The following is a 24,594-nucleotide window of genomic DNA, read 5'->3' as shown; positions in this document are numbered from 1 at the left end:
CTTGGTTTGGAGTTTGTGTTGTTGGGGTGACATTTATTAGGAAAGGCAATAAGGAATGGTCTCTCGTTGCTCGATCACAATTACTGAACTCAAAATGTACCTCTGCTCACAGACTGCTGCTTGCCTTTGACTCCTCAGGGGGTGGAGCAAATGATTTCCTTCCTGGATGGGGCAGTCTATGGTCAGTGTACAAGAGTTGCTGTAGCAACGCCGCAGCTGTGCTTTGCCTAGCAGAAACTCGGTAGGATATCATAGATTTTGTTCATTTAAACAAAACCTGTTTTAAACAAAAACAGGTTTGTTTTTTATTTAATCAGAAATTGAAAAAAATGAAATTGGAACTTTTTAGCCAAGACAGGTCTCAACTTTGATGAAACTGTGAAACTATAAAGTTTGAGTGTCTGAAGCAGGAGGTATTGTGACTATTCTAATCCTGGAAATAGGAGCTGGAATCTTGAATTAACTGTACTTGTGTGGGTCATTGGCAACATAGCCATTTTTATCAGGTTGTAGCTAAAGGTAGGAGGGTTGGAGGGAAATGCTCAGTTTTTAGCAGTATAAGATTAAAGAAGGAGATACTTAATACAGTGGGCTAACTCGTTAGGATGGTGTGCTTGAAAATTATTTCTGAGTTTTTTGTATAGCCTTCTTACTTTAAAAATAAAATTTTAACTATAAAGTAGTATTCTTAACCCATGATGAAACATCAAAAGTTAAATTAAAATTTGACTTGTGAGACATCAAACTTGGGGGAAAAGGTGGGTTGGTCATGCGCAATGGAAGGAGTGCTCACTGTGGCCAAAAATGCACCAGCTGCCATTGTTGGTGTAGAGTAAATAGTGAAACTTCTAATGGGGTTTCCTGGAACTCTATTCAGCTGTAACTAAAGCTGTACCTACGGAGAACATTTAATTGTATGTGAAGTCTAGATAAGTATAAGCCGACTCCCAGATGTACAACTAGACAAACCTATCTAAGGCATAAGAGCATCTGTGAGATTAAAAAAATTCTTTATGGGTGCCATGGCACTTTTTAATTAAAGTAAAATGAGGATAAATAAAAATAATTGACTTGTCACTGATGTGAAAATAAATTCACTTCTTGGTAATTAAATAGACCTTCCCAATGCCTCAGCTTTTTTCTTCATAACCCATATACTTATTTTCATGTAACTTTCCTCCTTTAATTCCTTTTTTTTTGTATTTTGTTACATAAGGAGAATTAGACATAACAAAATTGTAAATTTAAAGTTTTAAAATATTGTCTAGGCCAGAGTTTGTTTTGAGTATAGCTGTAACTGGTTTACTTAAAGAATCAGGTGGATTTTTTTCCTGGTGGGTTTTTGGGGAGTGTTCTCCTTATGGGTACAGTGTCATTGCATTCTCATTTGGTGCAAGAGCCTACTAGATGCCATAGGCAATCATTAGAATTATAACAGTACACCCCCGCTGAAGAAATGTATTTTTATTATATATGGTCCATCGTATCCGATGTGTTTAACAGTTTTAACAGAAAATATTAGAGAAGCAAATTGATCTCTTGTTACTTTATGCCCTGAGGTGGGTTTTTTTGACAATATAAGACTTGTAAATGACCAGTTCAACAGTCTGTAATGTTGGGAGACTGGATCCAGGTTGGAGGTGGAATGTTGGGCATTATGAATTTTCTGTCAAAGGAAGATAAAAAGTTCTGTGAATGGTATAATCAGCTTTCTAGAATAATCTTTTTAAATAAAGATGAAGTTATCCACCATATTTTCTGCACAGATTTTGCTTGTCTAACTTCCCCTCATTCTTCAGGTCTCAACTAACTGCTGCCTCTAAGAAGAAGCTCTCTTTAAGCCTCCTCTTCACACCCCTACCTGCTCTGAATTCTGGCTTAGCTGCCTTTTCTGGGTATTTTTCCTATCTTTGCACTTTGCACATTTTCTTGTTATCATTTGTTTGTTTGTCTTCCCATAGACTGAAAGCTCCCTGAGGGCAAGATTCTTTCTTGCTCACCGCTGTAGTCCAGCACCTAGCATAATACCTGCCCCGTGTAAGTAACCTCTCAATAAATATTTAATAATTACATTTCATGAAAATACATTAACCTTATAATGTGGTCTCATCCGGAGTGAGCATATTGGGTCAGGTACTGCTGTTTCAGGCACCGGTTCAGCTATTCTGCTGTTTCATCTTTTAAGGATATGTGACCATATTTTACATAACCACTAGTTAAGAATACTTCAGTATTTTATAATTTGTTTCTTTGCGGGCACAGACAACAGGCACTCAGAATGATGCTGTCTTTGATATTATGATGCTAAGAGGAAGAGGTTTGAGGGCCTCCCTGGTGGCGCAGTGGTTAAGAGTCCGCCTGCCGATGCAGGGGATACGGGTTCGTGCCCCGGTCTGGGAGGATCCCATATGCCGCGGAGCGGCTGGGCCCGTGAGCCATGGCCGCTGGGCCTGCGCATCCGGAGCCTGTGCTCCGCAACGGGAGAGGCCACAACAGTGAGAGGCCCACATACCGCAAAAAGAAAAAAAAAAAAAAAAAAAAAAGCACAAAATGTTAGGCTCTCAAGAGTATTTTGGTAATACAAGAAACCTCTGCTATTGGGGCACTAAATACTTTTTAACTGCTTTTTGTTCCAAGTAGACATATACTCAAAGATTAATTTGTCAATTTAACAGAAAAGAAAATCCAAATTCTAGTTCTACTCTTTTGGATGCCCTCCATATTTTATAGAGTAGGATTCACAAGTCTTTCCTTCATCTTATAAATAAATTCATTTACATCTAGCTAACATTCTGGCACAACCAGACAATTTTACTTTAAGACAAAGTCAATTTCCTTCTCCCATGATATTTATCATGGGAAATAAAAGGTCATCATTTTGTACATACACCTCTTTACAGACACATAAATATTCCTTTACATTTCTTAAAAAGGAATATACCAACATATCTCAGTTTCTCATATATATCTTTTCAACCTATTAATTAATGGTCACTTACAGTGTATAAAAGCAAAGCCAGGGGTATGTTAAAACTATGTTTGTTGACCCAGTATTTATTTCATTCTCCACAAATGACTTGCTTAGATAATGTAATTTGTATCCAAGGATTATTAATTAAATGATTAACTCAATTTAATATTAGTTTAGGAATTAGAGGGAATTCCTTGGCAGTCCAGTGGTTAGGACTCAGCCATTTCACTGCCAAGTGTTTGGGTTTGAACCCTGGTTGGGGAACTAAGATCCCACAAGCTGAGAGGTACAGCCAAAAAAAAAAAAATGTTTAGAAATTAGAAAAATTTCTATAAAGTTTAATTAATTAGGCTTTTTTGGGTTTGTGGAAACAAACCCAAGCCTTTCATGAGTTATACTAGTATGCTAACATTTTAATTCACATTGTGATAAGATCAGGAAAGAGACATATAGTTGTTTTAAGACAGCATTATTAAGCTAGTCGAATTTGTTCAAGGGTTCACCTTGATTAGAAATACAAACTTTTGAACTTCGTATTTTCTATTTCTATTTTTTATGCTTAATTTTTAAGAGCTCTTCAGATTAAGTTTAAAAGTACTAAAGTTTATTAATATTTCTCTCTCCTCTGTCAATTTACATTGCATTACTTATTTTGTCAACCTGTAAACAAGGCAATTAATTTAACTCATAGCTAAAAGTTTTTTTTTCCTTCTGCATATAGGCTTCATTAAGAGAAATATTTTTTTAAGAATCAACAGACTTAAAGCAATGAAAGTTGGATGTTTTCTTCCCTTTCTAAAAATACTTGAGTTCTCTATTTTAAATTTATAAAAGTGTTCCGTAGTCTCTGTAAGCCAATCAAAAAAGGAATGCAATTAAATTTAAGAGACATAATCTCATTTTTCTTTAGAGCAGGGTTTCTCAACCTTGGCACTATTGACATTTTAAGGAGATAATTTATTGTTTGGGAGGGCTCTCCTGTGCCTTGCAGGATAGTTAGCATCCCTGACCTCTATCCACTAGAGGTGGATATAGAGACTAGAGACATCATTCCAAACATTAAAGAAGCTCAGTGAACCTCAATACACAACAAGGATATATACAAAGGAAACCATAATTAAGTATATGATAGTTGAACTGCTGACAAAGATAAAATCTTAAAAGCAGCAAGAGAAAACAAGGCAATTTTTCAAAAAGCAACAGTAGGGCAGATGACTATTTTACTGAAAATATGGAAGCCAAGAGATATTTAAAGTACTAAAAGAAAAAAAACCTCCATTTTATGTCCAATTAAAATAACTTTAGAGATCATAGTAGAAATAAAGATTTATTCAGACAAATGAAAGCTGAGAGAATCCATCAGGAGCAGACCCACACTATGAAAAATATGAAAGGAAGTTCTTCAGGCTAAAGGAAAATGAACTCAAATGGAAGCACAGATCTTCAGGAAAGAAGAGCAGCAGGAAAGAGAAATATATGGGTAAAACATTTTTAATTGACTTTCAAAGTAGCAAAAATAAAAATATTGTGGAGTTTATGGGTAGACGTAAAATAAACAGTTGCATGAATTGTAGGAAGGAGTTATGTGGACTTAAATCATTGTAAGATTTTTATTTCGATAGTAAAAGACTAAAAAAAAGTTGCTAGCTTTAAGAGTGGAAGACACCATGAAAACAAAAATTACTAGCTTAAGGTAGGCTGTAATAAGTCAATATATATTGGAATCTAGAGGAGTAACTATCAAAGTGTGGCCTTTTGACTTAGCAGCATAAGCGTCATCTGGGAATTTGTTAGAAGTGAAAATTTCCAGGTTTCCCCCAGACCTACTAAATCAGAAACTTTGGAGGTGAGGCCCAGAAATCTATGTTTGAAGAAGTCCTTTAGGTGATTCTGATGCACACTGAAATTTGAGAACTATAGGTAACTACCAAAAGAAAATGGGTATAATTAAAAACCTAATAGCAGAGCCAAAACAGAATAATAAAAATACTTGATTAATCCAGAGTAATGAAGGAAGGGAAGAATAAAGGGAAAAAAATAGGTAGAACGAATAGAAAAATAAATAAAATGAATAAAATACACACTAAAATACATAGTTAAGATTGTGCACTTAAACCCATCTGTAACAGTAATCACATTAAATGTAAATGAACTCAGTGCTCCAATTAAAAGACAAAGATTTTCAGACTGAAGAGACAAAAAGACACAGATAATTTTAAAGGATTAAAAAGATATACCATGTAAATACTAACCCCCAAAACAAAAACAAAACAAAACAAAAAAAACTTCTGTGACTATATTACTAATTTGTAAGTTTGACTTGAAGAAATATTACTAGAGATGAAGAGGGACATGTCATAATGATAAGTTTCAATTCAATGAAAAAAAATTTACAATCCTATTTGTATACAGCCATAATATAGCTTCAAATATATAAAACTAAAATGTCAGAACTAAATGAAGAAATAGAAAAATCCATAATTATTATCAAAGATTTTAATATACCTGTCTCAATTTCTCATAAAAATCAGACCAATAAATCAGATATAAAAGATTAAGAACAAATGTGATCTAATTAACCTAATAGAACACTATTCCCAACAATAGCAAATATATATTCTTTTCAAGAGTATTTGGAACATTTACCAAAATAGATCATATGTTGGGCCATAAAGAAAGTTTAAAATATTTTTAAACATTGAAGTCATGCAGGGTACGTTCTCAGAACATAGTGCAATCACACTAGAAATTAATAACAGAAATATAGAACCACTTCTAAACAACTTATAGGTCAAAGAAGAAATCACAATGGAAACTAGAAGGCATTTAAATGATAAATAATGAAAACACAACATCCAAAATGGTAATGCAGCTAAAATAATGCTTAGAAAGAAGTTTATAGCTTTAAATGCATATCTTAGAAGACAGGTAAAAAATTAATGATCTAAACTTCCATCTCAAGTGCTAGAAAAAGAAGAGCAAATTAAATTTAAGATAGTAAAATAAATGGTATAATAAATGACTCTTAATAACTAATAAATATGTAAATAATAAGTTATAAATAAATAATTCAATAGGTATAGCTCAATTTGTATAATAAATTATATAAATAAATATCAATAATAGATGAATAATCAATGAGCAGAAATCAATGAAAGAGAAGGCAGACATAGAGTAGACACGATAAAACTAAATATGGGTCATTTGAAAAGTTTAATAAAATTATTAAATCCCTAATAAGACTGATCAAGATAAAATAGCAAGTACAGAAATTATCAGTATCAGGAATGTAAAAGGAGACAGCAGTATACATCCCACAGACATTAAAAAGCTAAAGGGCTGAACAAACATATGGACGCCAAGGGGGGAAAGTGGAGGGGTGAGGGATGAATTGGGAGATTGAGATTGACATATATACACTAATACGTATAAAATAGACAACTAATAAGAACCTGCTGTATAAAAAACAAATAAAATAAAATTTAAAAAAAGATAAAGGGCTTCAAACACTCCCTAACAACATACACAAAAATAAACTCAAAATGGATTAAAGACCGAAATGTAACGCCAGACACTATAAAACTCTTAGAGGAAAACACAGGCAGAACACTGCATGACATAAATCACAGCAAGATCCTTTTTGACCCACCTCCTAGAGAAATGGAAATAAAAACAAAAATAAACCAATGGGACCTAGTGAAACTTAAAAGCTTTTGCACAGCAAAGGAAACCATAAACAAGATGAAAAGACAACCCTCAGAGTTCGAGAAAGTGTTTGCAAATGAAGCAACTGACAAAGGATTAATCTCCAAAATTTACAAGCAACTCATGCAGCTCAATATCAAATAAACAAACAACCCAATCCAAAAACGGGCAGAAGACCTAAATAGACATTTCTCCAAAGAAGATAAATTGCCAACACACACATGAAAGGATGCTCAACATCACTAATTATTAGAGAAATGCAAATCAAAACTACAGTGAGGTGTCACCTCACACCAGTCAGAATGGCCATCATCAAAAAATCTACAAACAATGAATGCTGGAGAGGGTGTGGAGAAAAGGGAACCTTCTTGCACTGTTGGTGGGAATGTAAATTGATACAGCCGCTATGGAGAACAGTATGGAGGTTCCTTAAAAAACTAAAAATAGAACTACCATACGACCCAGCAATCCCACTAGTGGGCATATACCCTGAGAAAACCATAATTCACAAAGAATCATGTACCACAATGTTCATTGCAGCTCTGTTTACAATAGCCAGGACATGGAAGCAACCTAAGTGTCCATCGACAGATGAATGGATAAAGAAGATGTGGCACATATATACAATGGAGTATTACTCAACCATAAAAAGAAACAAAACTGAGTTATTTGTAGTGAGGTGGATGGACCTAGAGACTGTCATACAGAGTGAAGTAAGTCAGAAAGAGAAAAACAGATACCGTATGCTAACACATATATATGGAATCTAAAAAAAAAAAAATAGTGGCTCTGAAGAACCTGGAGGCAGGACAGGAATAAAGACACAGACGTAGAGAATGGACTTGAGGACATGGCGGGGGGAAGGGTAAGCTGGGACAAAGTGAGAGAGTAGTAGTGTGTATATGGACACATACAGTACCAATGTAAAATAGATAGCTAGTGGGAAGCAGCCACATAGCACAGGGAGATCAGCTCAGTGCTTTGTGTCCACCTAGAGGGGTGGGATGGGGGTGTGGGATGGAGACACAAGAAGGAGGAGATATGGGGATATATGTATATGTATAGCTGATTCACTTTGTTATACAGCAGAAACTAACACACCATTGTAAAGCAATTATACTCCAATAAAGATATTTTTAAAAAAAGATAAAGGGCTTCAAAGGGCAACATCAACAAAGTGAGAAGATGACCCACAGAATGGGAGAAAATATTTGCAAGTCACATATCTGATAAAGAACATGTATCTAGAATATGTGAAGAACACTTACAACTCATCAATAAAGAACCAAAAAACTCAATTTAAAAATGGACAAAGAGGGCTTCCCTGGTGGCGCAGTGGTTGAGAGTCTGCCTGCCGATGCAGGGGACGCGGGTTCGTGCCCCGGTCTGGGAAGATCCCACATGCTGCGGAGCGGCTGGGCCTGTGAACCATGGCCACTGAGCCTGCGCGTCTGGAGCCTGTGCTCCGCAACGGGGGAGGCCACAGCGGTGAGAGGCCCGCGTATTGCAAAAAAAAAAAAAAAAAGGACAAAGAATCTGAATAGACATTTCTCCAAAGAAGATATACCAATGACCAATAAGTACATGAAAAGATACTCAACATCATTAGCCATTAAGGAAATGCAAGTCAAAACCACAGTGAGATACAACTTCACATCCCCTAGAATGGCTAAAGTAAAAAAGAAAGGTGGCAAGTGTTGACAAGGATGTAGAGAAATTAGAACCCTCCTACAATGCTGATGGGATTATGAAATGGTGCCCCTGCTTTGGAAAAGAGTCTGGCAAAAACTTTGACTTGAATATTTATAGCAACATTATTTATAATAGCCAAAAACTGGAAACAACCCAAATTTCCACCAACTGATGAACCAGTAAACAAAAGTGGTATAAGCACACAATGGAATAATATACAGCCATAAAAAAGGACTGATATACTGATGCATGCTAAAACGTGGATGAACTTTGAAAACATTATGGGAAATAAAAGAAGCCAGTCACAAAAGACCATGTATTATATGATTCCATTTATATAAAGTTTCCAGAATGGGCAAATCTATAAAGATAGAAAGTAAGTTAGTGCTTGCCTGTAGCTGGGGGGTGGAGTGGCTTAGAGAAAAATGGGGAGAGACTGCTAATGGATATGGGGTTTCTTTTTGGGATGATAAAAATGTTCTAAAATGAATTGTGATGGTTGCACCACTGTGAATACACTAAAAATCATTGAATTGTTCACTTTAAGCAGGTTAATTGTATGGTGTATTAATTATATCTCAACATAGCTGTAAAAATATAATATAAAAGGATATTATGAATAACCTTACACCAAAAAAATCAACTTAGATGAAATGCTCTTTTAAAAAATATTAAAATGAATACAAAAAAGAAACAAAAATGTGAATAATCATAATCTGTTAAAAATGTTGGATCTGTAATTTAAAACCCTCCCATAAAGAAAATTTCAGGCTGAGATGTTTCACAGGTGAATTATTCCAAACATTTAAGGAAGAAATAATACCAACCTTAAACTTTCTAGGAATATAGAGGAGAAAGGAACAGTTCACAACATTTTTTGAAGAGGGTAGTATAATCTTGATACCAAAACCTGACATGAACATTTTAAGAAAATGACAGGCCAATTGTTCTCATGAACATAAATGCAAAAATCCTAAACAACATAGTAGCAAAATGAGTCCATTTTTCTTTAAAAAAAAAAAAAAAGGATAACAGATCATTGTCAAGTGGGATTTATTCCAAGAAAGCAGTTTCGTATTAACAATAGAAAATCTGTGAAATTCACCACATTAAAAAATAAATGAGGAAAATCACATGGCTACCTTAATAGATGCTGAAGAAGCAATTGACACAATTCAATACTCATTCAAGAAAAACAAAACAAAGCTCTCGGTAAACTAGAAGTAGATGCAGGTTATCCAATTCAGAAGATCAAATATATGTCTTGTGTGTCCCCTCACCCAACTAAAGGTCATGTTCTGTAGCCACACTGAAGAGAAAACACTAATGTGTTTGTCTGAAAAATGCCTAGGGGATGGTGGAACTGACTTGGAAGGAACCAGGGTCCTTGAATGTCCAAGAGGAGCAGACAGTTTACACACATTTACCAAACACATTACATTAGACACATTTAAACAATTTTTTTCTTTAAGCCACTGATGACTGTGTCTTTTTGTTAAAATAGTCTTACCCTACTGATCCAGAAGATGGTGTATAATGTGTAACAGGAGAAATTTCATTTGTACACAGGAAGAACATGTTGGTGATAAAAGATGACCAAGCATAGGGCTTCCCTGGTGGCACAGTGGTTGAGAGTCCGCCTGCCGATGCAGGGGACACGGGTTCGTGCCCTGCTCTGGGAAGATCCCACATGCCGCAGAGCGGCTAGGCCCGTGAGCCATGGCCGCTGAGCCTGTGCGTCCGCAGCCTGTGCTCCGCAACGGAAGAGGCCACAACAGTGAGAGGCCCGTGTACAGCAAAAAAAAAAGATGAGCAAGTATCAAAAATGGTTTACCCAGGGCAGTTATGGAGTACCTTGCGGATCTTTGTGAAGAAGATTGAATTGCCCCATGGTGATACAGGGCCCGCTTGCTTACAGTTTAAATTCTCTTCTAGCATTTACTAGAATAAAAATCATTGTTTTATTTTGGTACCCATCGCATTCCCAAATTTTAGGAAATTTTAAAATGTTCAGAACTGTGGTGATTTATGTGTTTTGATAGATGGGCTTTATCCATTTACATTTATTATAGTTACTGATATATTTGAACTTATTTCTACCATACTTCTTTTTGTTTCCTTTTTTCTCTTTTCCTGCCCTCTACTGGATTTAAAAGACCCATTTCCTATCCCTCACCCCTGCTTGTTTGGGAAGTTCTGTGTTGCATTTCCATTCTTTTGGTAGTCACTTTGAAGTTTTTGACATGCATTATACATTTCCCTATAAGACTCTAAAGTTATTCATTATTTCTCTTCTAAACATTCCTGCTTTAACTCCATTGAAGCCCACTTTACCTATTAAACACCCTCAAACCCTACTCAAGCTAATCTTACCATCTTTTCCTTAGAGCTTAGATTGTACCACTTTTTAAACCCACTTTAAAAAGGGGGGGGGTTGGTTTGTTTGTTTATAGTCGATAGTTAATTAAATGTATTTATTTTTTAAAAGACACTATTGAAACAATTCTTGAGAATCTCTTTTCTGAGACGTTAAATGAGGGCCCAGTTCCTGTCTCACGCAGAGTAGGTGCTCAATAAATGGAACCCATTTTTCCCCCTCCCAAAATAAACTGTTGTGGACGTAGAGCCCGTCATACAGAGTGAAGTAAGTCAGAAAGAGAAAAACAAATACCGTATGCTAAGACATATATATGGAATCTAAAAAAAAAAAAATGGTCATGAAGAACCTAGGGGCAAGATGGGAATAAAGACGCAGACCTATTAGAGAATGGGCTTGAGGACATGGGAAGGGGGAAGGGTAAGCTGGGACAAAGTGAGAGAGTGGTAGTTTATATATGGACATATATACACTACCAAATGTAAAATAGATAGCTAGTGGGAAGAAGTCTCATAGCACAGGGAGATCAGCTCGGTGAATTGTGACCAGCTAGATGGGTGGGATAGGGAGGGTGGGAGGGAGGGAGACGCAAGAGGGAAGAGATATGGTGACATATGTATACGTTTAACTGATTCACTTTGTTATACAGCAGAAACTAACACACCATTGTAAAGCAATTATACTCCAATAAAAACGTTAAATAAATAAATAAATAAATAAACAGTTGTTTGTCTCTTTAACACTAGCCATGAGTGCTCAGCAGGCATGGATTCCTCTGGGTTGGATGCATTTCATGGACAGTTGGCAAAGACCAACCTCTCCTTATGTTAATTTTGTGAATACTGTACTTGACTGTGTAACAAGCTAAATGATGCAGGATTAAATGTTCTCATTTCTGAGCTGTGAAGTGTTGAAAGTGATCAGGAAATAAGGGCAGAATATCCATCCTTTGGGAGAAGAATGTCAAGTCTGTGTTGCTGCCCCTCTTGGCTGCTGGTTGGAATGCAGCTGTTAAGGCAGCTGTGTAACTGTTTGCCCAACTTGAAAGGACACTGCCAAGTGGCAAATATTTTTCAAAACAACATTTTACTTTTGCTGAGAACAACAACAGTGCATTTTATTGAGCTCCAGCAGTGTGCCAAACATGACAGATTTATAACTCTGCAGGTTCACAACCTAGTCTGAACACAATGCTCATTTCCATTTTTAGTATTTATAAAAAGAATGAATAGGCTCCCAAAGGTAGCCTCTACACAAAACATCTCTACATCTTTCCTATTTGTTGAAAAGGCAGCAGAGTAACTTGAGAAAATGAAATACCTCTGAAAATGAAAATCTTAGAAATGTCAAAGGAAGAAAGGAAAGTTTAAATATTTTACCCCTTCTTGTGACTTTACCCCTTCTCGTCCAGGACAGATGAGGGCAGCAGTAGCACAAGAAACACATCATCTACTGAATCTCCTGCAATTCGTGGGTCTCATTCTGGGTCATGAAGTTAATCTATGTTGTTCATTAAAATATTGACACTAAGTACTTAGCAAACAATTGTGTTGAATCTGACAGGCTGTGAACTGAGGTGGCAGTGGGGGTAGGAGGTGGTTATCAACTATTCTATTTCATTGTAAAAGCTATATGACAGATAGCAGCATTCAGAATTAAGAAAACACATTCAAATGCGTTAAGTGTGATTTTCTTCCAAACCCAAAAGTACATGGATCATGGTCATGCGACACAGACCTGCACCCTCAGTCTGTTACCCGTGGTCAGAAGCTCATGCCTTCAGAAAGGCTTATGGAGATATACTTTAGGCAAGTAGAGGGATCCTGCGCACACCTATTGTTTGTTCCAGCTGAAGTGATATTAGAAAGCAGCAGTAACCACCACTCATAACGTTTACTGTGTAATCCCCTTTACAGCCTTTATGAAGGCTACAGAAGTCAGGCAGGGTGGATGCAAACTCATTTAATAAACCCTCACAGTCAAAGCTGGAACAGAGATGTTTCTAAAGGTGAGCTGGGCTGAACAAAGATGGTCAATGGATATTCTAACCTATGTTATGTTTTCTCTACTATTTACCAAATGGCAATTAACTCATAAATGACAGCAGTCTGGTCCAGCTGTTTCTCCAAATTACAAAAGCATACATTTCGACAAAACTGACATGATTTCTTGGACAATGATAGACAAAGTCCCATGTACTGGTTAATGGTCACTGAGGAAGTTGGCCACAAGTTTTGTTCTCTCTTTTTTTCAGGGATCAGAAAATTAGTAAATGCAAACCATGGATGAAGGTTATAAGATTGCTTCCACAGAAAGGATCCAGGTGTTGGAAAAAGAACTGGCTGTGCAATTGACAGAACTGAAGTCTGAGACAAAAGAACAGGGGACTCTTCAGGGGTCAACTCATTGAGCTTACAGGTAAATAATGGCAGCGTGAAGGCATGGTCTTCAGGGGCTTTAACCCCTACTCTCATCCCATAGTCTCCATCAGAACCCCCTCTCCTTTTTTTTTTTTTTTTTTTGCGGTACACGGGCCTCTCACTATTGTGGCCTCTCCCGTTGCGGAGCACAGCCTCCGGATGCGCAGGCTCAGTGGCCATGGCTCACGGGGCCAGCCGCTCCGCGGCATGTGGGATCTTCCCGGACCGGGGCACGAACCCGTGTCCCCTGCATCGGCAGGCGGACTCTCAACCACTGCGCCACCAGGGAAGCCCACCCCCTCTCCTTTTTACTTGGACAATTGGCATCATCGCAAGCTCAGACTTAACTGCTGCCCCTAAGGTTTTCCTATATTCTAGAATTGTCAAGGCATTTAGAGGCAATGTGCTACCAAGGAAAAAGAAAAAGTGCTCTTACATCTCACAAATATCATTGTCTTAAAGTTCCAGAAGCTACTATACAAATCATAGTCAATGAAATCTCATTTTCTCCAATGATATTTTAACTGAATTTGACCTTGATTTTGATGAGAAATTTCAAAACGAAAATAATGGGAGGTGTTTGATAATGAATTCTGCAAAATTATGTTCTTTTAGGAGCTATTCTATAGGTAAATGCTGCCAACAATAGCAATCAAATTCTTTTAGAGAGACAGGGTAGCCAGGTCAGCCCTCATGGGCCCAGGACATTCAAACTCCTCTGTTTCTGCTACTGCCACAGTTGATCAAGAGGAGCAGTTATAAGGACCCTTTTAGGTTGAGTAGCTAAGTAAACACATGTGGATGGTGAAGGTTGGAGAGGGAAGATCTGGAGAAGAAGCAGGAAATAGGTACATTAGTACCTCCTTCCAAAGATGATTCTGAAGAACCAGTATTTAGTGTATTTTATAATTTGGTATTTAAAGCCCCGAGGTATATGAAGCAGATCAAGGACTGTGTGATGAAGTAGAAAGGGAATGGAACCATGCAAGTCATAATTTCTCCCAGCTTTTGTTCCTTTATTTGAAAGGTTAAAAATATGTACCTTGCCTACCTTACAAAGGTCAGTTGAGATCATGCACGCTAAGGCATTCTGAAAACTGTAAAACACCATGCAAAGATCAAGTGTTGATATTGTTAAAACTTAAACGTCAGAGTGTCAGGCAAGGGGCTGCCCACTGTGGATTGTGGTAAGAAAGGTTTCCTGAAGTCCCTTTTAGGACAGAGTGATGGGAAATCTCTGGATACCTGTATTTCTCCACTCCCCAAAACCACCAAACACTGGACCTGAAGAATCTAACTATTAATCCAACAAACATTTATTGATCACCTTCTGTTTGCCAGGTGTTGTGCTTGGTCCTGGAGTCCATGGAAAATATCCACTCCTGATAATAACTTTAGAATTCTCATTTCCTACTAGACTACAAAATCTATTGAGAACTGGAGGATAACTGTGCCTTAGTCATCTTTCCTTCCACCCTCCCTCCCTTCCTTCTTCCCTTCCTAGCTTCCTTCCTTCTTTCCCATTCTTTCCCTCATCTTGCCCCCATAAGCCCAGGTCTTTGTGGTTGTTAAGTGCTTCACAGATGCTTGCCGAATGCATAGATGAATGAATGTATGTTGATGTATGTTGATAAACAAATGAGTGAATCTCCTTTTTTGGCTTGATGTACATACCATGTTCACCAATCTCTTTTAGGTCATTCACAGACACTTTGAGGTTAACTGAGAGGAAAGGCATGGTCTGAGCATGGCCTGAGCAAGAGTGGGTCAGAGAACTAAACCCAGAACCCCACACAATCTCCCAGCATGCCAAAGAATTAGAAGACCAAAGGGCAGGGAAGGGATGGGTTTCTTCTGTTTCTCTGACTGCCTTTAGTAGCTGGTCCCCTTTCTAGGTGGTTACTGGTTCTCCACCTCCATGAGGCTGCAGCCAGAATTCAGGTACCCAGTAATCACAGAAGTTATACCTTTGATTTATTAATGCTTTTACCCTTTCAGAGCTTGTGTCTTTTTTCCATCAAAACCAAGACATGGGGCTTCCCTGATGGCGCAGTGGTTGAGAGTCCGCCTGCCAATGCAGGGGACACGGGTTCGTGCCCTGGTCTGGGAAGATCCCACATGCCACGGAGCGGCTAGGCCCGTGAGCCATGGCCGCTGAGCCTGCGCGTCCGGAGCCTGTGCGTCCGGAGCCTGTGCTCCACAACGGGAGAGGCCACAACAGTGAGAGGCCCGCGTACTGCAAAAAAAAAAAACAAAAAACCCAAGACATGAGGAGATAAGGGAAGGCATTATTCCAACTGCAGTTGTGAATTCAACACAAATGGATCACTGGGTTGCTTAGCCTCATGTGGCTGAGGGACCTCCTGACTGTCAACCTGGTGTTCGTTTCACAGGACCACTGCCTCCAGTGGGGTGAACTGCTGGCAAGTCTATTTTCATCTTCCCTTAAAACTTATCCATGGGGACTGATAACAGTCATGTGAACATTAACCATACTTTACTGACTACAATCCCCCTCAGATCTCAAGGTGGTTTCTCACGTGTGTTCCAGAACTATCTCCTGTGGCTCCCTTGCCAGTGTTCCCGAAGTCCCATCTTAAGGAAGTAACATCTGCTCCATGGTTGCAATGTTCCCAAAGCTGCCAAGCCTTGGGGTGTATCTTACACCCAATGGGGAGAGTGCTCCTCTTCCTGACCCAGGATCCAACCTCTTATCAGGCCCCAGGCAGTGCTGCTTGTACCTCCTCATGTCAGAGCCTTTGGTGCAAACAACTTCCTCATGATTGGGCTTGGACAGCAGTCAGAGTGTGCTTAAGCAGGCACTTCTGCTATGCTTTTCCTAAGGATAAATAATTTTTCTGAAGCAGAAAGTTTGGTGAAAATAATTTCCAAAGTATTTCATGTTTGATATTTAAGGGTCATTTTCACCCTCTAGATAACTGAGCAAGAGCACAAAAATAAAAACATTTTGTATAAATTATTAAATAATGATTTTATGTGTCAGCTACGGTAAGATAGAGGTCAGATAAGCACAGTAGTTGTTAGAAATGTGGTTACTGAAGGAAATATGGGTGGGGGAAAGAAACATCCTTACTATTGTCAGAAATAAAGAGGTAAATCGGGGTAGAGGAAAGACTATGTTTGTATGAGAAGGAGAGAAAAACCGGCCCAGGAAAAGGTTTAACCGGCATGAGGTGTACACAAGAGAGATTCTGACTAAGACAGAAGCCTGTGGCCTTTACATGCCCCCAACATTCCAGTATAATACAATATACTTATTTAGAAATGAGCAGTTGTGGAGTTACAGATTAATCAGGGCCTATCTTTAATCTGGTTTATTATAGCTTCTATAATTACAGCTTCTATTGCATAAAACGTTCTGCAGATCTGTTTGAATGCCAAAGGACATTTCTTACTTTAGAAGAGAAAGGCAACTGGCTCTAAAGAAAACTTTACAGGTGAGTAGAACAGTGGGCTATTTCAACACAACAGTAAATTAGAATTTGCTAACTTGTTGGAAACTGTTAGCAGGGAAAGCTTATTTTTGCAAACAAACAGCTGATCTTATTGACAGTGGTTACAAAGACAGAACAGCCCAATATTCAGCTCACTGCTGGATCAGAGCAGGCCAATACTTCTTTGGAGATATCTGATTTTTGTAGTGTTTTAAACTTTAGAGTAGTGTGTTGTATAAAAACTATCAGAAATTATATGCCATTTTCTGTCATAGACACATAGTTTTATTTCCTTCTTTCCTTTTGTTTGCTTACTCCGTTCCCCACACCCCCAACCCCGGGTTCAGGTGGCTGAGTCAAAACCCCTTGTTATTCAAGCAGATGTAATGCAGAGGGAGCTAGAGAGCTGCCTAAGGAGTGAGTACACTCCTGAAAATTTACCTTTGCTTCTGTTGCAGGTAAGAGTCATTTTGCAATTTGAAAAGTAGATCTGGAATTTGGTAGAAATGTATGAACAAAGCTGGCTTTCTGGTATGTCCTCTGGCCAGGGTAGGATTTTCTCTATATGTGTGGTTTGCAGAACTTGGTTAATATATGCTCTTCTTTGTTAGAGACCCACACCATTTAAGTTCAGCTTAGTTACAGTCACTAAACAATTGACTAAGTTTCTACTAGTTACTCCCTTTGCTGGTATTATGAAGCAATACAACATTGACTAAGATAGTCACAGACCTCAAAAACTGTTGGCTGACCTAGGGAAGATTCTGGAAATCTCTCTTAAGAAAATAACTCACAACCTGGGGGGAAAGATTTTCCATAAAGATTATTATTGCAGCATTATAATAAAAGTGAAAAAAATTGGAATTGCCTAAAATTAATCCATTTACATTTAAGGTAGTTATCAGTATGTATTTTCCTATTACCATCTTCTTAATTGTTTTGGATTTGTTATTGTTGGTCTTTTCCTTCTCTTGTGTTTCCTGCCTAGAGAAGTTCCTTTAGCATTTGTTGTAAAGCTGGCTTGGTGGTGCTGAATTCTCTTAGCTTTTGCTTGTCTGTAAAGGTTTTAATTTCTCTGTTGGATCTGAATGAGATCCTTGCTGGGTAGAGTAATCTTGGTTGTAGGTTTTTCCCTTTCATCACTTTAAATATGTCCTGCCAGTCCCTTCTGAGTTTCTGCTGAAAGATCAGCTGTTAACCTTATGGGGATTCCTTTGTATATTATTTGTTGCTTTTCCCTTGATGCTTTTAATATTTTTTCTTTGTATTTAATTTTTGATAGTTTGATTAATATGTGTCTTGGCATGTTTCTCCTTGGATTTATCCTGTATGGGACTCTCTGTGCTTCCTGGACTTAATTGGCTGTTTCCTTTCCCATATTAGGGAAGTTTTCAACTGTAATCTCTTCAAATATTTTCTCAGTCCCTTTCTTTTTCTCTTCCTCTTCTGGGACCCCTATAATTCGAATGTTGGTGCATTTAATGTTGTCCCAGAGGTCTCTGAGACTGTCCTCAATTCTTTTCATTCTTTTTTATTTATTCTGCTCTGCAGTAGTTATTTCCACTATTTTATCTTCCAGGTCACTTATCCATTCTTCTGCCTCAGTTATTCTGCTATTGATTCCTTCTAGAGAATTTTTAATTTCATTTATTGTGTTGTCCATCATTGTTTGTTTGCTCTTTAGTTCTTCTAGGTCCTTCTTAAACGTTTCTTGTATTTTCTCCATTCTATTTGCAAGATTTTGGATCATCTTTACTGTCATTACTCTGAATTATTTTGCAGGTAGACTGCCTATTTCCTCTTCATTTGTTTGGTCTGGTGGGTTTTTACCTTGCTCCTTCATCTGCTGCATATTTCTCTGTCTTCTCATTTTGTTTAACTTACTGTGTTTGGGGTCTCCTTTTCGCAGGCTGCAGGTTCGTAGTTCCTGTTGTTTTTGGTGTCTGCCCCCAGTGGGTATGGTTGGTTCAGTGGGTTGTGTAGGCTTCCTGGTGGAGGGGACTGGTGCCTGTGTTCTGGTGGATAAGGCTGGATCTTGTCTTTCTGGTGGATAGGACCGCGTCCGGTGGTGTGTTTTGGGTGTCTGTGAACTTATTATGATTTTTGGCAGCCTCTCTGCTAATGGGTGGGGTTGTGTTCCTGTCTTGCTGGTTGTTTGGCATAGGGTGTCCAGCACTGTAGCTTGCTTGTTGTTGAGTGGAGCTGAGTCATAGCGTTGAGATGGAGATCTCTGGGACAGCTTTCGCCGATTGATATTACTTGGGGATGGGAGGTCTCTGGTGGACCGATGTCCTGCACTCGGCTCTCCCACCTCAGAGGTTCAGATCTGACACCTGGCCAGAGCACCAAGAACCTGTCAGCCACTTGGCTCAGAAGAAAAGGGAGAAAAAAAAAAGACAGAAAGAAAAAATAAAATAAAGTTATTAAAATTAAAAATTTAAAAATTATTAAAAATAAAATATAAAAAAGTAATAAAAAAAGAAAGAAGAGAGCCACCAAACCAAAAAACAAATACACCAATGATAACAAGCGCTAAAAACTATACAAAAAAAAAAAAAAAAACCAAACAGACAGAACCCTAGGACAAATGGTGAAAGCAAAGCTATACAGACAAAATCACACAAAGAAGCATACACATACACACTCAAAAAAAGAGAAAAAGGAAAAAAATATACATATATTAAAAAAAAAGACAGCAACCAAATCAATAAACAAATCTACCAGTGATAATAAACTCTAAATACTGAACTAAAATAAACATAAAACCAGAAACAAGTTAGATGCAGAAAGCAAACCCCAAGTCTAAAGTTGCTCCCAAGGTCCACTGCCTCAATTTTGGGATATTCGTTGTCTATTCAGGTATTCCACAGACACAGCGTACATCAAGTTGATTGTGGAGATTTAATCCGCTGCTCCTGAGGCTGCTGGGGGAAATTTCCCTTTCTCTTGTTTGTTCGCACATCTCCTGGGATTCAGCTTTGGATTGGCCCTGCGTCTGCATGTAGGTCACCTGAGGGTGTCTGTTCTTTGCTCAGACAGGACGGGGTTAAAGTAGCAGCTGATTAGGGAGCTCTGGCTCACTCAGGCCGCGGGGAGGGAGGGGTACAGAATGCAGGGCGAGCCTGAGGCGGCAGAGGCCAGCATCACATTGCAACAGTCTGAGGCACGCCGTGTGTTCTCCCGGGGAAGTTGTCCCTGGATCACGGGACCCTGGCAGTGGTGGGATGCACAGGCTCCCGGGAGGGGAGGTGTGGATAGTGACCTGTGCTTGCACACAGGCTTCTTGGTGGCTGCAGCAGCAGCCTTAGCATTTTCATGCCCGTTTCTGGTGTCTGCGCTAATAGACACGGCTCGCGCCCATCTCTGGAGCTTGTTTAGGCGGTGCTCTGAATTCCCTCTCCTCGTGCACCCCGAAACAATGGTCTCTTGCCTCTTAGGCAGGTCCAGACTTTTTCCTGGACTCCCTCCCAGCTAGCTATGGCGGACTAGCCCCCTTCAGGCTGTGTTCACGCAGCCAACCCCAGTCCTCTCCCTGGGATCCGACCTCCAAAGCCTGAGCCTCAGCTCCCAGCCCCCTCCCGCCCCGGTGGGTGAGCAGACAAGCCTCTCGGGCTGGTGAGTGCTGGCCAGCACCGGTCCTCTGTGCAGGAATCTCTCTGCTTTGCCCTCCGCACCCCTGTTGCTGCGCTCTCCTCCGTGGCTCCGAAGCTTCCCCCACCTCCCACCCCCCATCTCCACCAGTGAATGGGCTTCCTAGTGTGTGCAAACTTTTCCTCCTTCACAGCTCCCTCCCAGAGGTGCAGGTCCCTATTCTTTTGTCTCTGTTTTTTCTTTTTTCTTTTGCCCTACCCAGGTACGTGGGGATTTTCTTGCCTTTTGGGAAGTCTGAGGTCTTCTGCCAGCATTCTGTAGGTGTTCTGTAGTTGTTCCACATGTAGATGTATTTTTGATGTATTTGTGGGGAGGAAGGTGATCTCCACGTCGTACTCCCCGGCCATCTTGAAGGTCCCTCCTCCAAATATATTTTCTATCTTTATCCCTCCTTCTGGGACTCCAGTGATATATATGTTAAATTACTTCATATTGTTCCATAAGTCATTGAGGCTCTGTTAAATTTTTTTCTGTCTTTTTTCCCCCAGTGCTTCATTTTGTATAGTTTCTATTGCTGTATCTTCAAGTTTACTAATCATTTCTTCTGCACTGTCTAATCTGCTGTTAATCAGTTCCAATGAATTTTTTTTTTTTTTTTTTTTTTTTTTTTTTTTTTTTTGCGGTACGCAGGCCCCTCACTGCTGTGGCCTCTCCCGTTGCGGAACACAGGCTCCGGACGCGCAGGCTCAGAGGCCATGGCCCACGGGCCCAGCCGCTCCGCAGAATGTGGGATCTTCCCAGACCGGGGCACGAACCTGTGTCCCCTGCATCGGCAGGCGGACTCTCAACCACTGCGCCACCAGGGAAGCCCCCAATGAATTTTTTATTTCATATATTATAGCTTTCATTTCTAGAAGTTCTATTTCATTATTTTTCTTATGTAAATTTATTTATTTTATTTTTTTTGGCGACGGTGGGTCTTTGTCGCTGCATGCAGGCTTTCTCTAGTTGCGGTGAGCGGGGGCTACTCTTTGTTGCAGTGCATAGGCTTCTCACTGCAGTGGTTTTTTTTGTTGTGGAGCACAGGCTCTAGGTGTGCAGGCTTCAGTAGTTGTGGCACTCAGGCTCAGTAGTTGTGGCACACGGGCTCAGTTGCTCCACGGCATGTGGGATCTTCCCAGGCCAGGGCTTGAACCCATGTCCCCTGCATTGGCAGGTGGATTCTTAACCACTGTACTACCAGGGAAGTCCCTATTTCATTATTTTTAATAGTTTTCATTTCTCTTCTTATGTCACATTTTCCTTTCAATTCTTGAACATACTGAGTATATTAATAAAATCCCTTTTAAAGTCCTTGTTTGCTAATTTCCTCACTGGTGCCATTTCTGGGTCTGTTTCTCTTCATTAATTTTTCTCCTGCTTGTGGGTCATATTTTCCTGCTTCTTTGCATGTCTAGTAATTTTTTTGGACACTGGGCATTTCAGTTTTACATTACTGAATGCTGATTTTTTTTTTGTATTCCTTTAAAGATGTTGGACTTTATTCTGGTGGGCAATTAAGTTTTAGATCAGCTTCACACTTACAAGGCTTGGTTTTTAAGCTTTGTTAGAGCAGGTTTAGAGTTACCTTTACTCTAAAGATAGTTTATTTTTCTTACTAAATTGTCACCCCTCTCATGTCTCTGCTGAATACCCCAGGTATTCAGTGAGGACTCTTCACCCTGTCTGATTGAAACTTGAACATCTCCTAGTCCTGTTTGAACTCTGAGAAATGTTCAGTTTACAGTTCCCTGGTTAGTTATTCTTTGCACAGCCTCATGGAGTTTTGCTCTCTGTATTCAGGGCTTAATAGTCAGCAAAAAACTCAAAGGGATCTCTATGCAGATTTCTGGAGCCCTTTTTCTGCATAACTTTCTCCTCTCCAGTACTCTGCCCTGCAAACTCCAGCTGACTCAGCTTCCCAAACTTGATTTTGGAGAGACCATCGTGCTCTGCTTTCCTACTCTATGGTTCAAAAACTGCCTTCTTCAGGCAGAAAACCAGGGCTCATTTCATTTTTTTCCTTTCTCTCAAGGACAAGAGTCCTACATTGTCTGTTGTCCCATGTCAGAAAACAGTTGCCTTGTGTAATTTGTCCTATTTTCTAGTTGTTTATGATGGAAGGGTAAGTCTGGCCCTATTTATTCCATCATAGCCACTATTATTTTTATCAGAAATAAAATATTTTAAAATATTTTATTTGGCTTATCTGACTACCTTTAAGTATAAGTAAAATTCTTGGTCTAAGGTTAGAAGCTGTAATGTCACTTGTAATGTGCTTTGTATTTTAGACTCATAAACTTCAGCTTAAAAGAAAACTTTTAAGCTTAGCTTTAGATAATTTTATAGGCTTTTATGTCACTGTTAAAATTGTTCACCAACTGATAAATGAAACTACAATCTGTTGGAATGGCAAAATGCCTGCTTGCTTCATTTAAATTTGAATGGTGAACCAGGTTTGGTTTTTTTGGTTTTGTTTTGTTTTTCTCGGTTCCCCCCTCCCTCCCCACCCTCTTGGAGAGCTTATCTCTCCAAATCAATTTTGCGACAGGTTTCTCAATTTTATTATCTTCATGTAGAAAATACATCTTTCCAAAACAATCAGACTTATTTTCCCATTATACGCCTTCTTAAGATTTAATCCAGTCTTCCTGTTATAATTGTATTCTAAGTGTTCATTTTTTCTTTCCACCTTTGGTAAGAATCTAGACCAAACAGCCTTTATTTTTTTTTTTAATAACAATATGTACTCCACCCACCTTGCAACATCGTTGAGTTATATATATTTATTTATAAAGTAATATGTTTTAAATAGTAAATGTATACATGTAATTAGTAAATGTATAAGAATATATATGTATATATAGATATGTAGAAAGTACTCTGTAAACCATGAAGCCCTATAAAAATTTGGGGTGCCATTATTTCCTCTTATTATGTATGCATTTGATTCACCTGTTTATGTATCTTACTATGCATCTATTCAGGGCAGAGTCTAGGTTGTAAATTGTTGAAGTACAAGATTCATGACTTTTGACAACCTGGGGGAGACTCCAGATAGTAAACTAAGCAAATGCTTAAAAAATGGCCTTTTGAGACTTCCAGTTCCACAAACATGAAGTAATCTCATTCCTCCAGGTTGTTCCTAAAAAATCCTAGACATAGCACAGAAAACAAACATAGGAATATTTTGAAAGGTAGAAAGAAGTTGGGCTGCTTTCCTAAGGGATCTTAGGACTTGAGAAATGACATGGTGGTTAAGTGTTAATTTTTCTTGTTGTTGTTAAAGTATTATACAGAGAGAATTACCCAGCTGGCCCAGAGTAAATATTTACACATGCTTAGGTGGAAGAGATTTTGCCCTCACAGTAAGATCATGGAGCAACTTTATCCTTTTTATAAGGTAGGAGGCCCATGAACAGAACGTATGGGCTATTATTAAGTATAGTCATCATGCTTGTACATTATATCTCTAGACTTATTCATCCTACATAACTGTAAATTTGTACCCTTTGGCCAACATCTCCCCCTTTTCCCCAGCCCCCCAGCCCCTGGCTACCACTGTTCTATTCTCTGCTTTTATGAGTTCGACTTTTTTTTTTCAGCTTCCACATACAAGGGATACCATACAGTATTTATCTTTTTCTCTGGCTTATTCCACTTAGCATAATGTCTTCCATATTTATTCATGTTGTTACAAATATTAGGATTCCTTTCTTCCTCATGGCTGACTAATACTCCATTATATGTGTATGTACCACATCTTCTTTATCCATTCATCCATCAACAGACTCTTAGGTTTTTATATCTTGGCTATTGTGAATAATGCTGCAGTTGAACATGGGAATACAGATATCTCTTCAAGATACTGATTTTGTTTTCTTTGGATGTATACCCAGAAGTGGAATTGCTGGATCATATGGTAGTTCTGTTTTTAATTTTTTGAGGAATTTCCATACTGTTTACATAATAGATGTACCAGTTTACATTCCCACAGTGTATCTTGTCAATTTCTTTTAAAGTGGTAGCTAAAGATGGGAAGGAAACTAGTGGCTGCCTTTACTTGCCAGTTCTGCCTGTGGCAGAAGATATGGTACCTATTTTTAAGAATGAGATTTGAAGCAAGCTTTATATTATAGAAAATACATTTTTCTTCATAGGCTGTAGGTAAAAATCTAAGAAGTCAACTCCAGTTACTAAATATCCTTGTGCGCTGACTCTTTGCTGGGTCACTCTCCTTCAAAGTCCTAAGAATGTGATTGATCACTGTCCTTGTCAGTCAAATTCAAAATATGGAAGAATTTTGATATTCCAAAAGCCTCTTATTTGGTTCCCAAACAGTAT

General features: G+C 38.7%; 2 protein-coding genes across 4 annotated transcripts in view; both read left to right on the top strand.

The window, feature by feature from the left end:
* The window catches only part of CEP57L1 (centrosomal protein 57 like 1), a 70,387-nt gene extending 60,006 nt beyond the window's left edge, over positions 1 to 10,381 (top strand). For 2 of the 3 annotated variants that reach the window (XM_060114672.1, XM_060114670.1), the window contains 3 exons: positions 139 to 241; positions 1,962 to 2,037; positions 9,938 to 10,381. The gene's annotated coding sequence lies outside the window, so the exon portion shown is untranslated. The remainder of the gene's footprint in view (positions 1 to 138; positions 242 to 1,961; positions 2,038 to 9,937) is intronic. The other variant, XM_060114671.1, reaches the window with a different exon arrangement.
* A 6,160-nt stretch (positions 10,382 to 16,541) lies between these two features.
* LOC132499846 (putative uncharacterized protein C6orf183) lies at positions 16,542 to 24,370 on the top strand. Its single transcript, XM_060114544.1, has 4 exons — positions 16,542 to 16,623; positions 16,968 to 17,078; positions 23,540 to 23,618; positions 24,273 to 24,370. The coding sequence occupies exons 1-4, from the start codon at positions 16,561 to 16,563 to the stop codon at positions 24,368 to 24,370; spliced, it is 351 nt and encodes a 116-aa protein (XP_059970527.1). The 5' UTR covers positions 16,542 to 16,560.
* Positions 24,371 to 24,594: the final 224 nt, after the last annotated feature.

This window comes from Mesoplodon densirostris, chromosome 12 (genome assembly GCF_025265405.1).
Source record: "Mesoplodon densirostris isolate mMesDen1 chromosome 12, mMesDen1 primary haplotype, whole genome shotgun sequence".
Lineage (NCBI taxonomy): Eukaryota > Metazoa > Chordata > Mammalia > Artiodactyla > Ziphiidae > Mesoplodon > Mesoplodon densirostris.
Note: the sequence above shows the minus strand (reverse complement) of the source record. Positions and strands in the feature narration are given on the sequence as shown.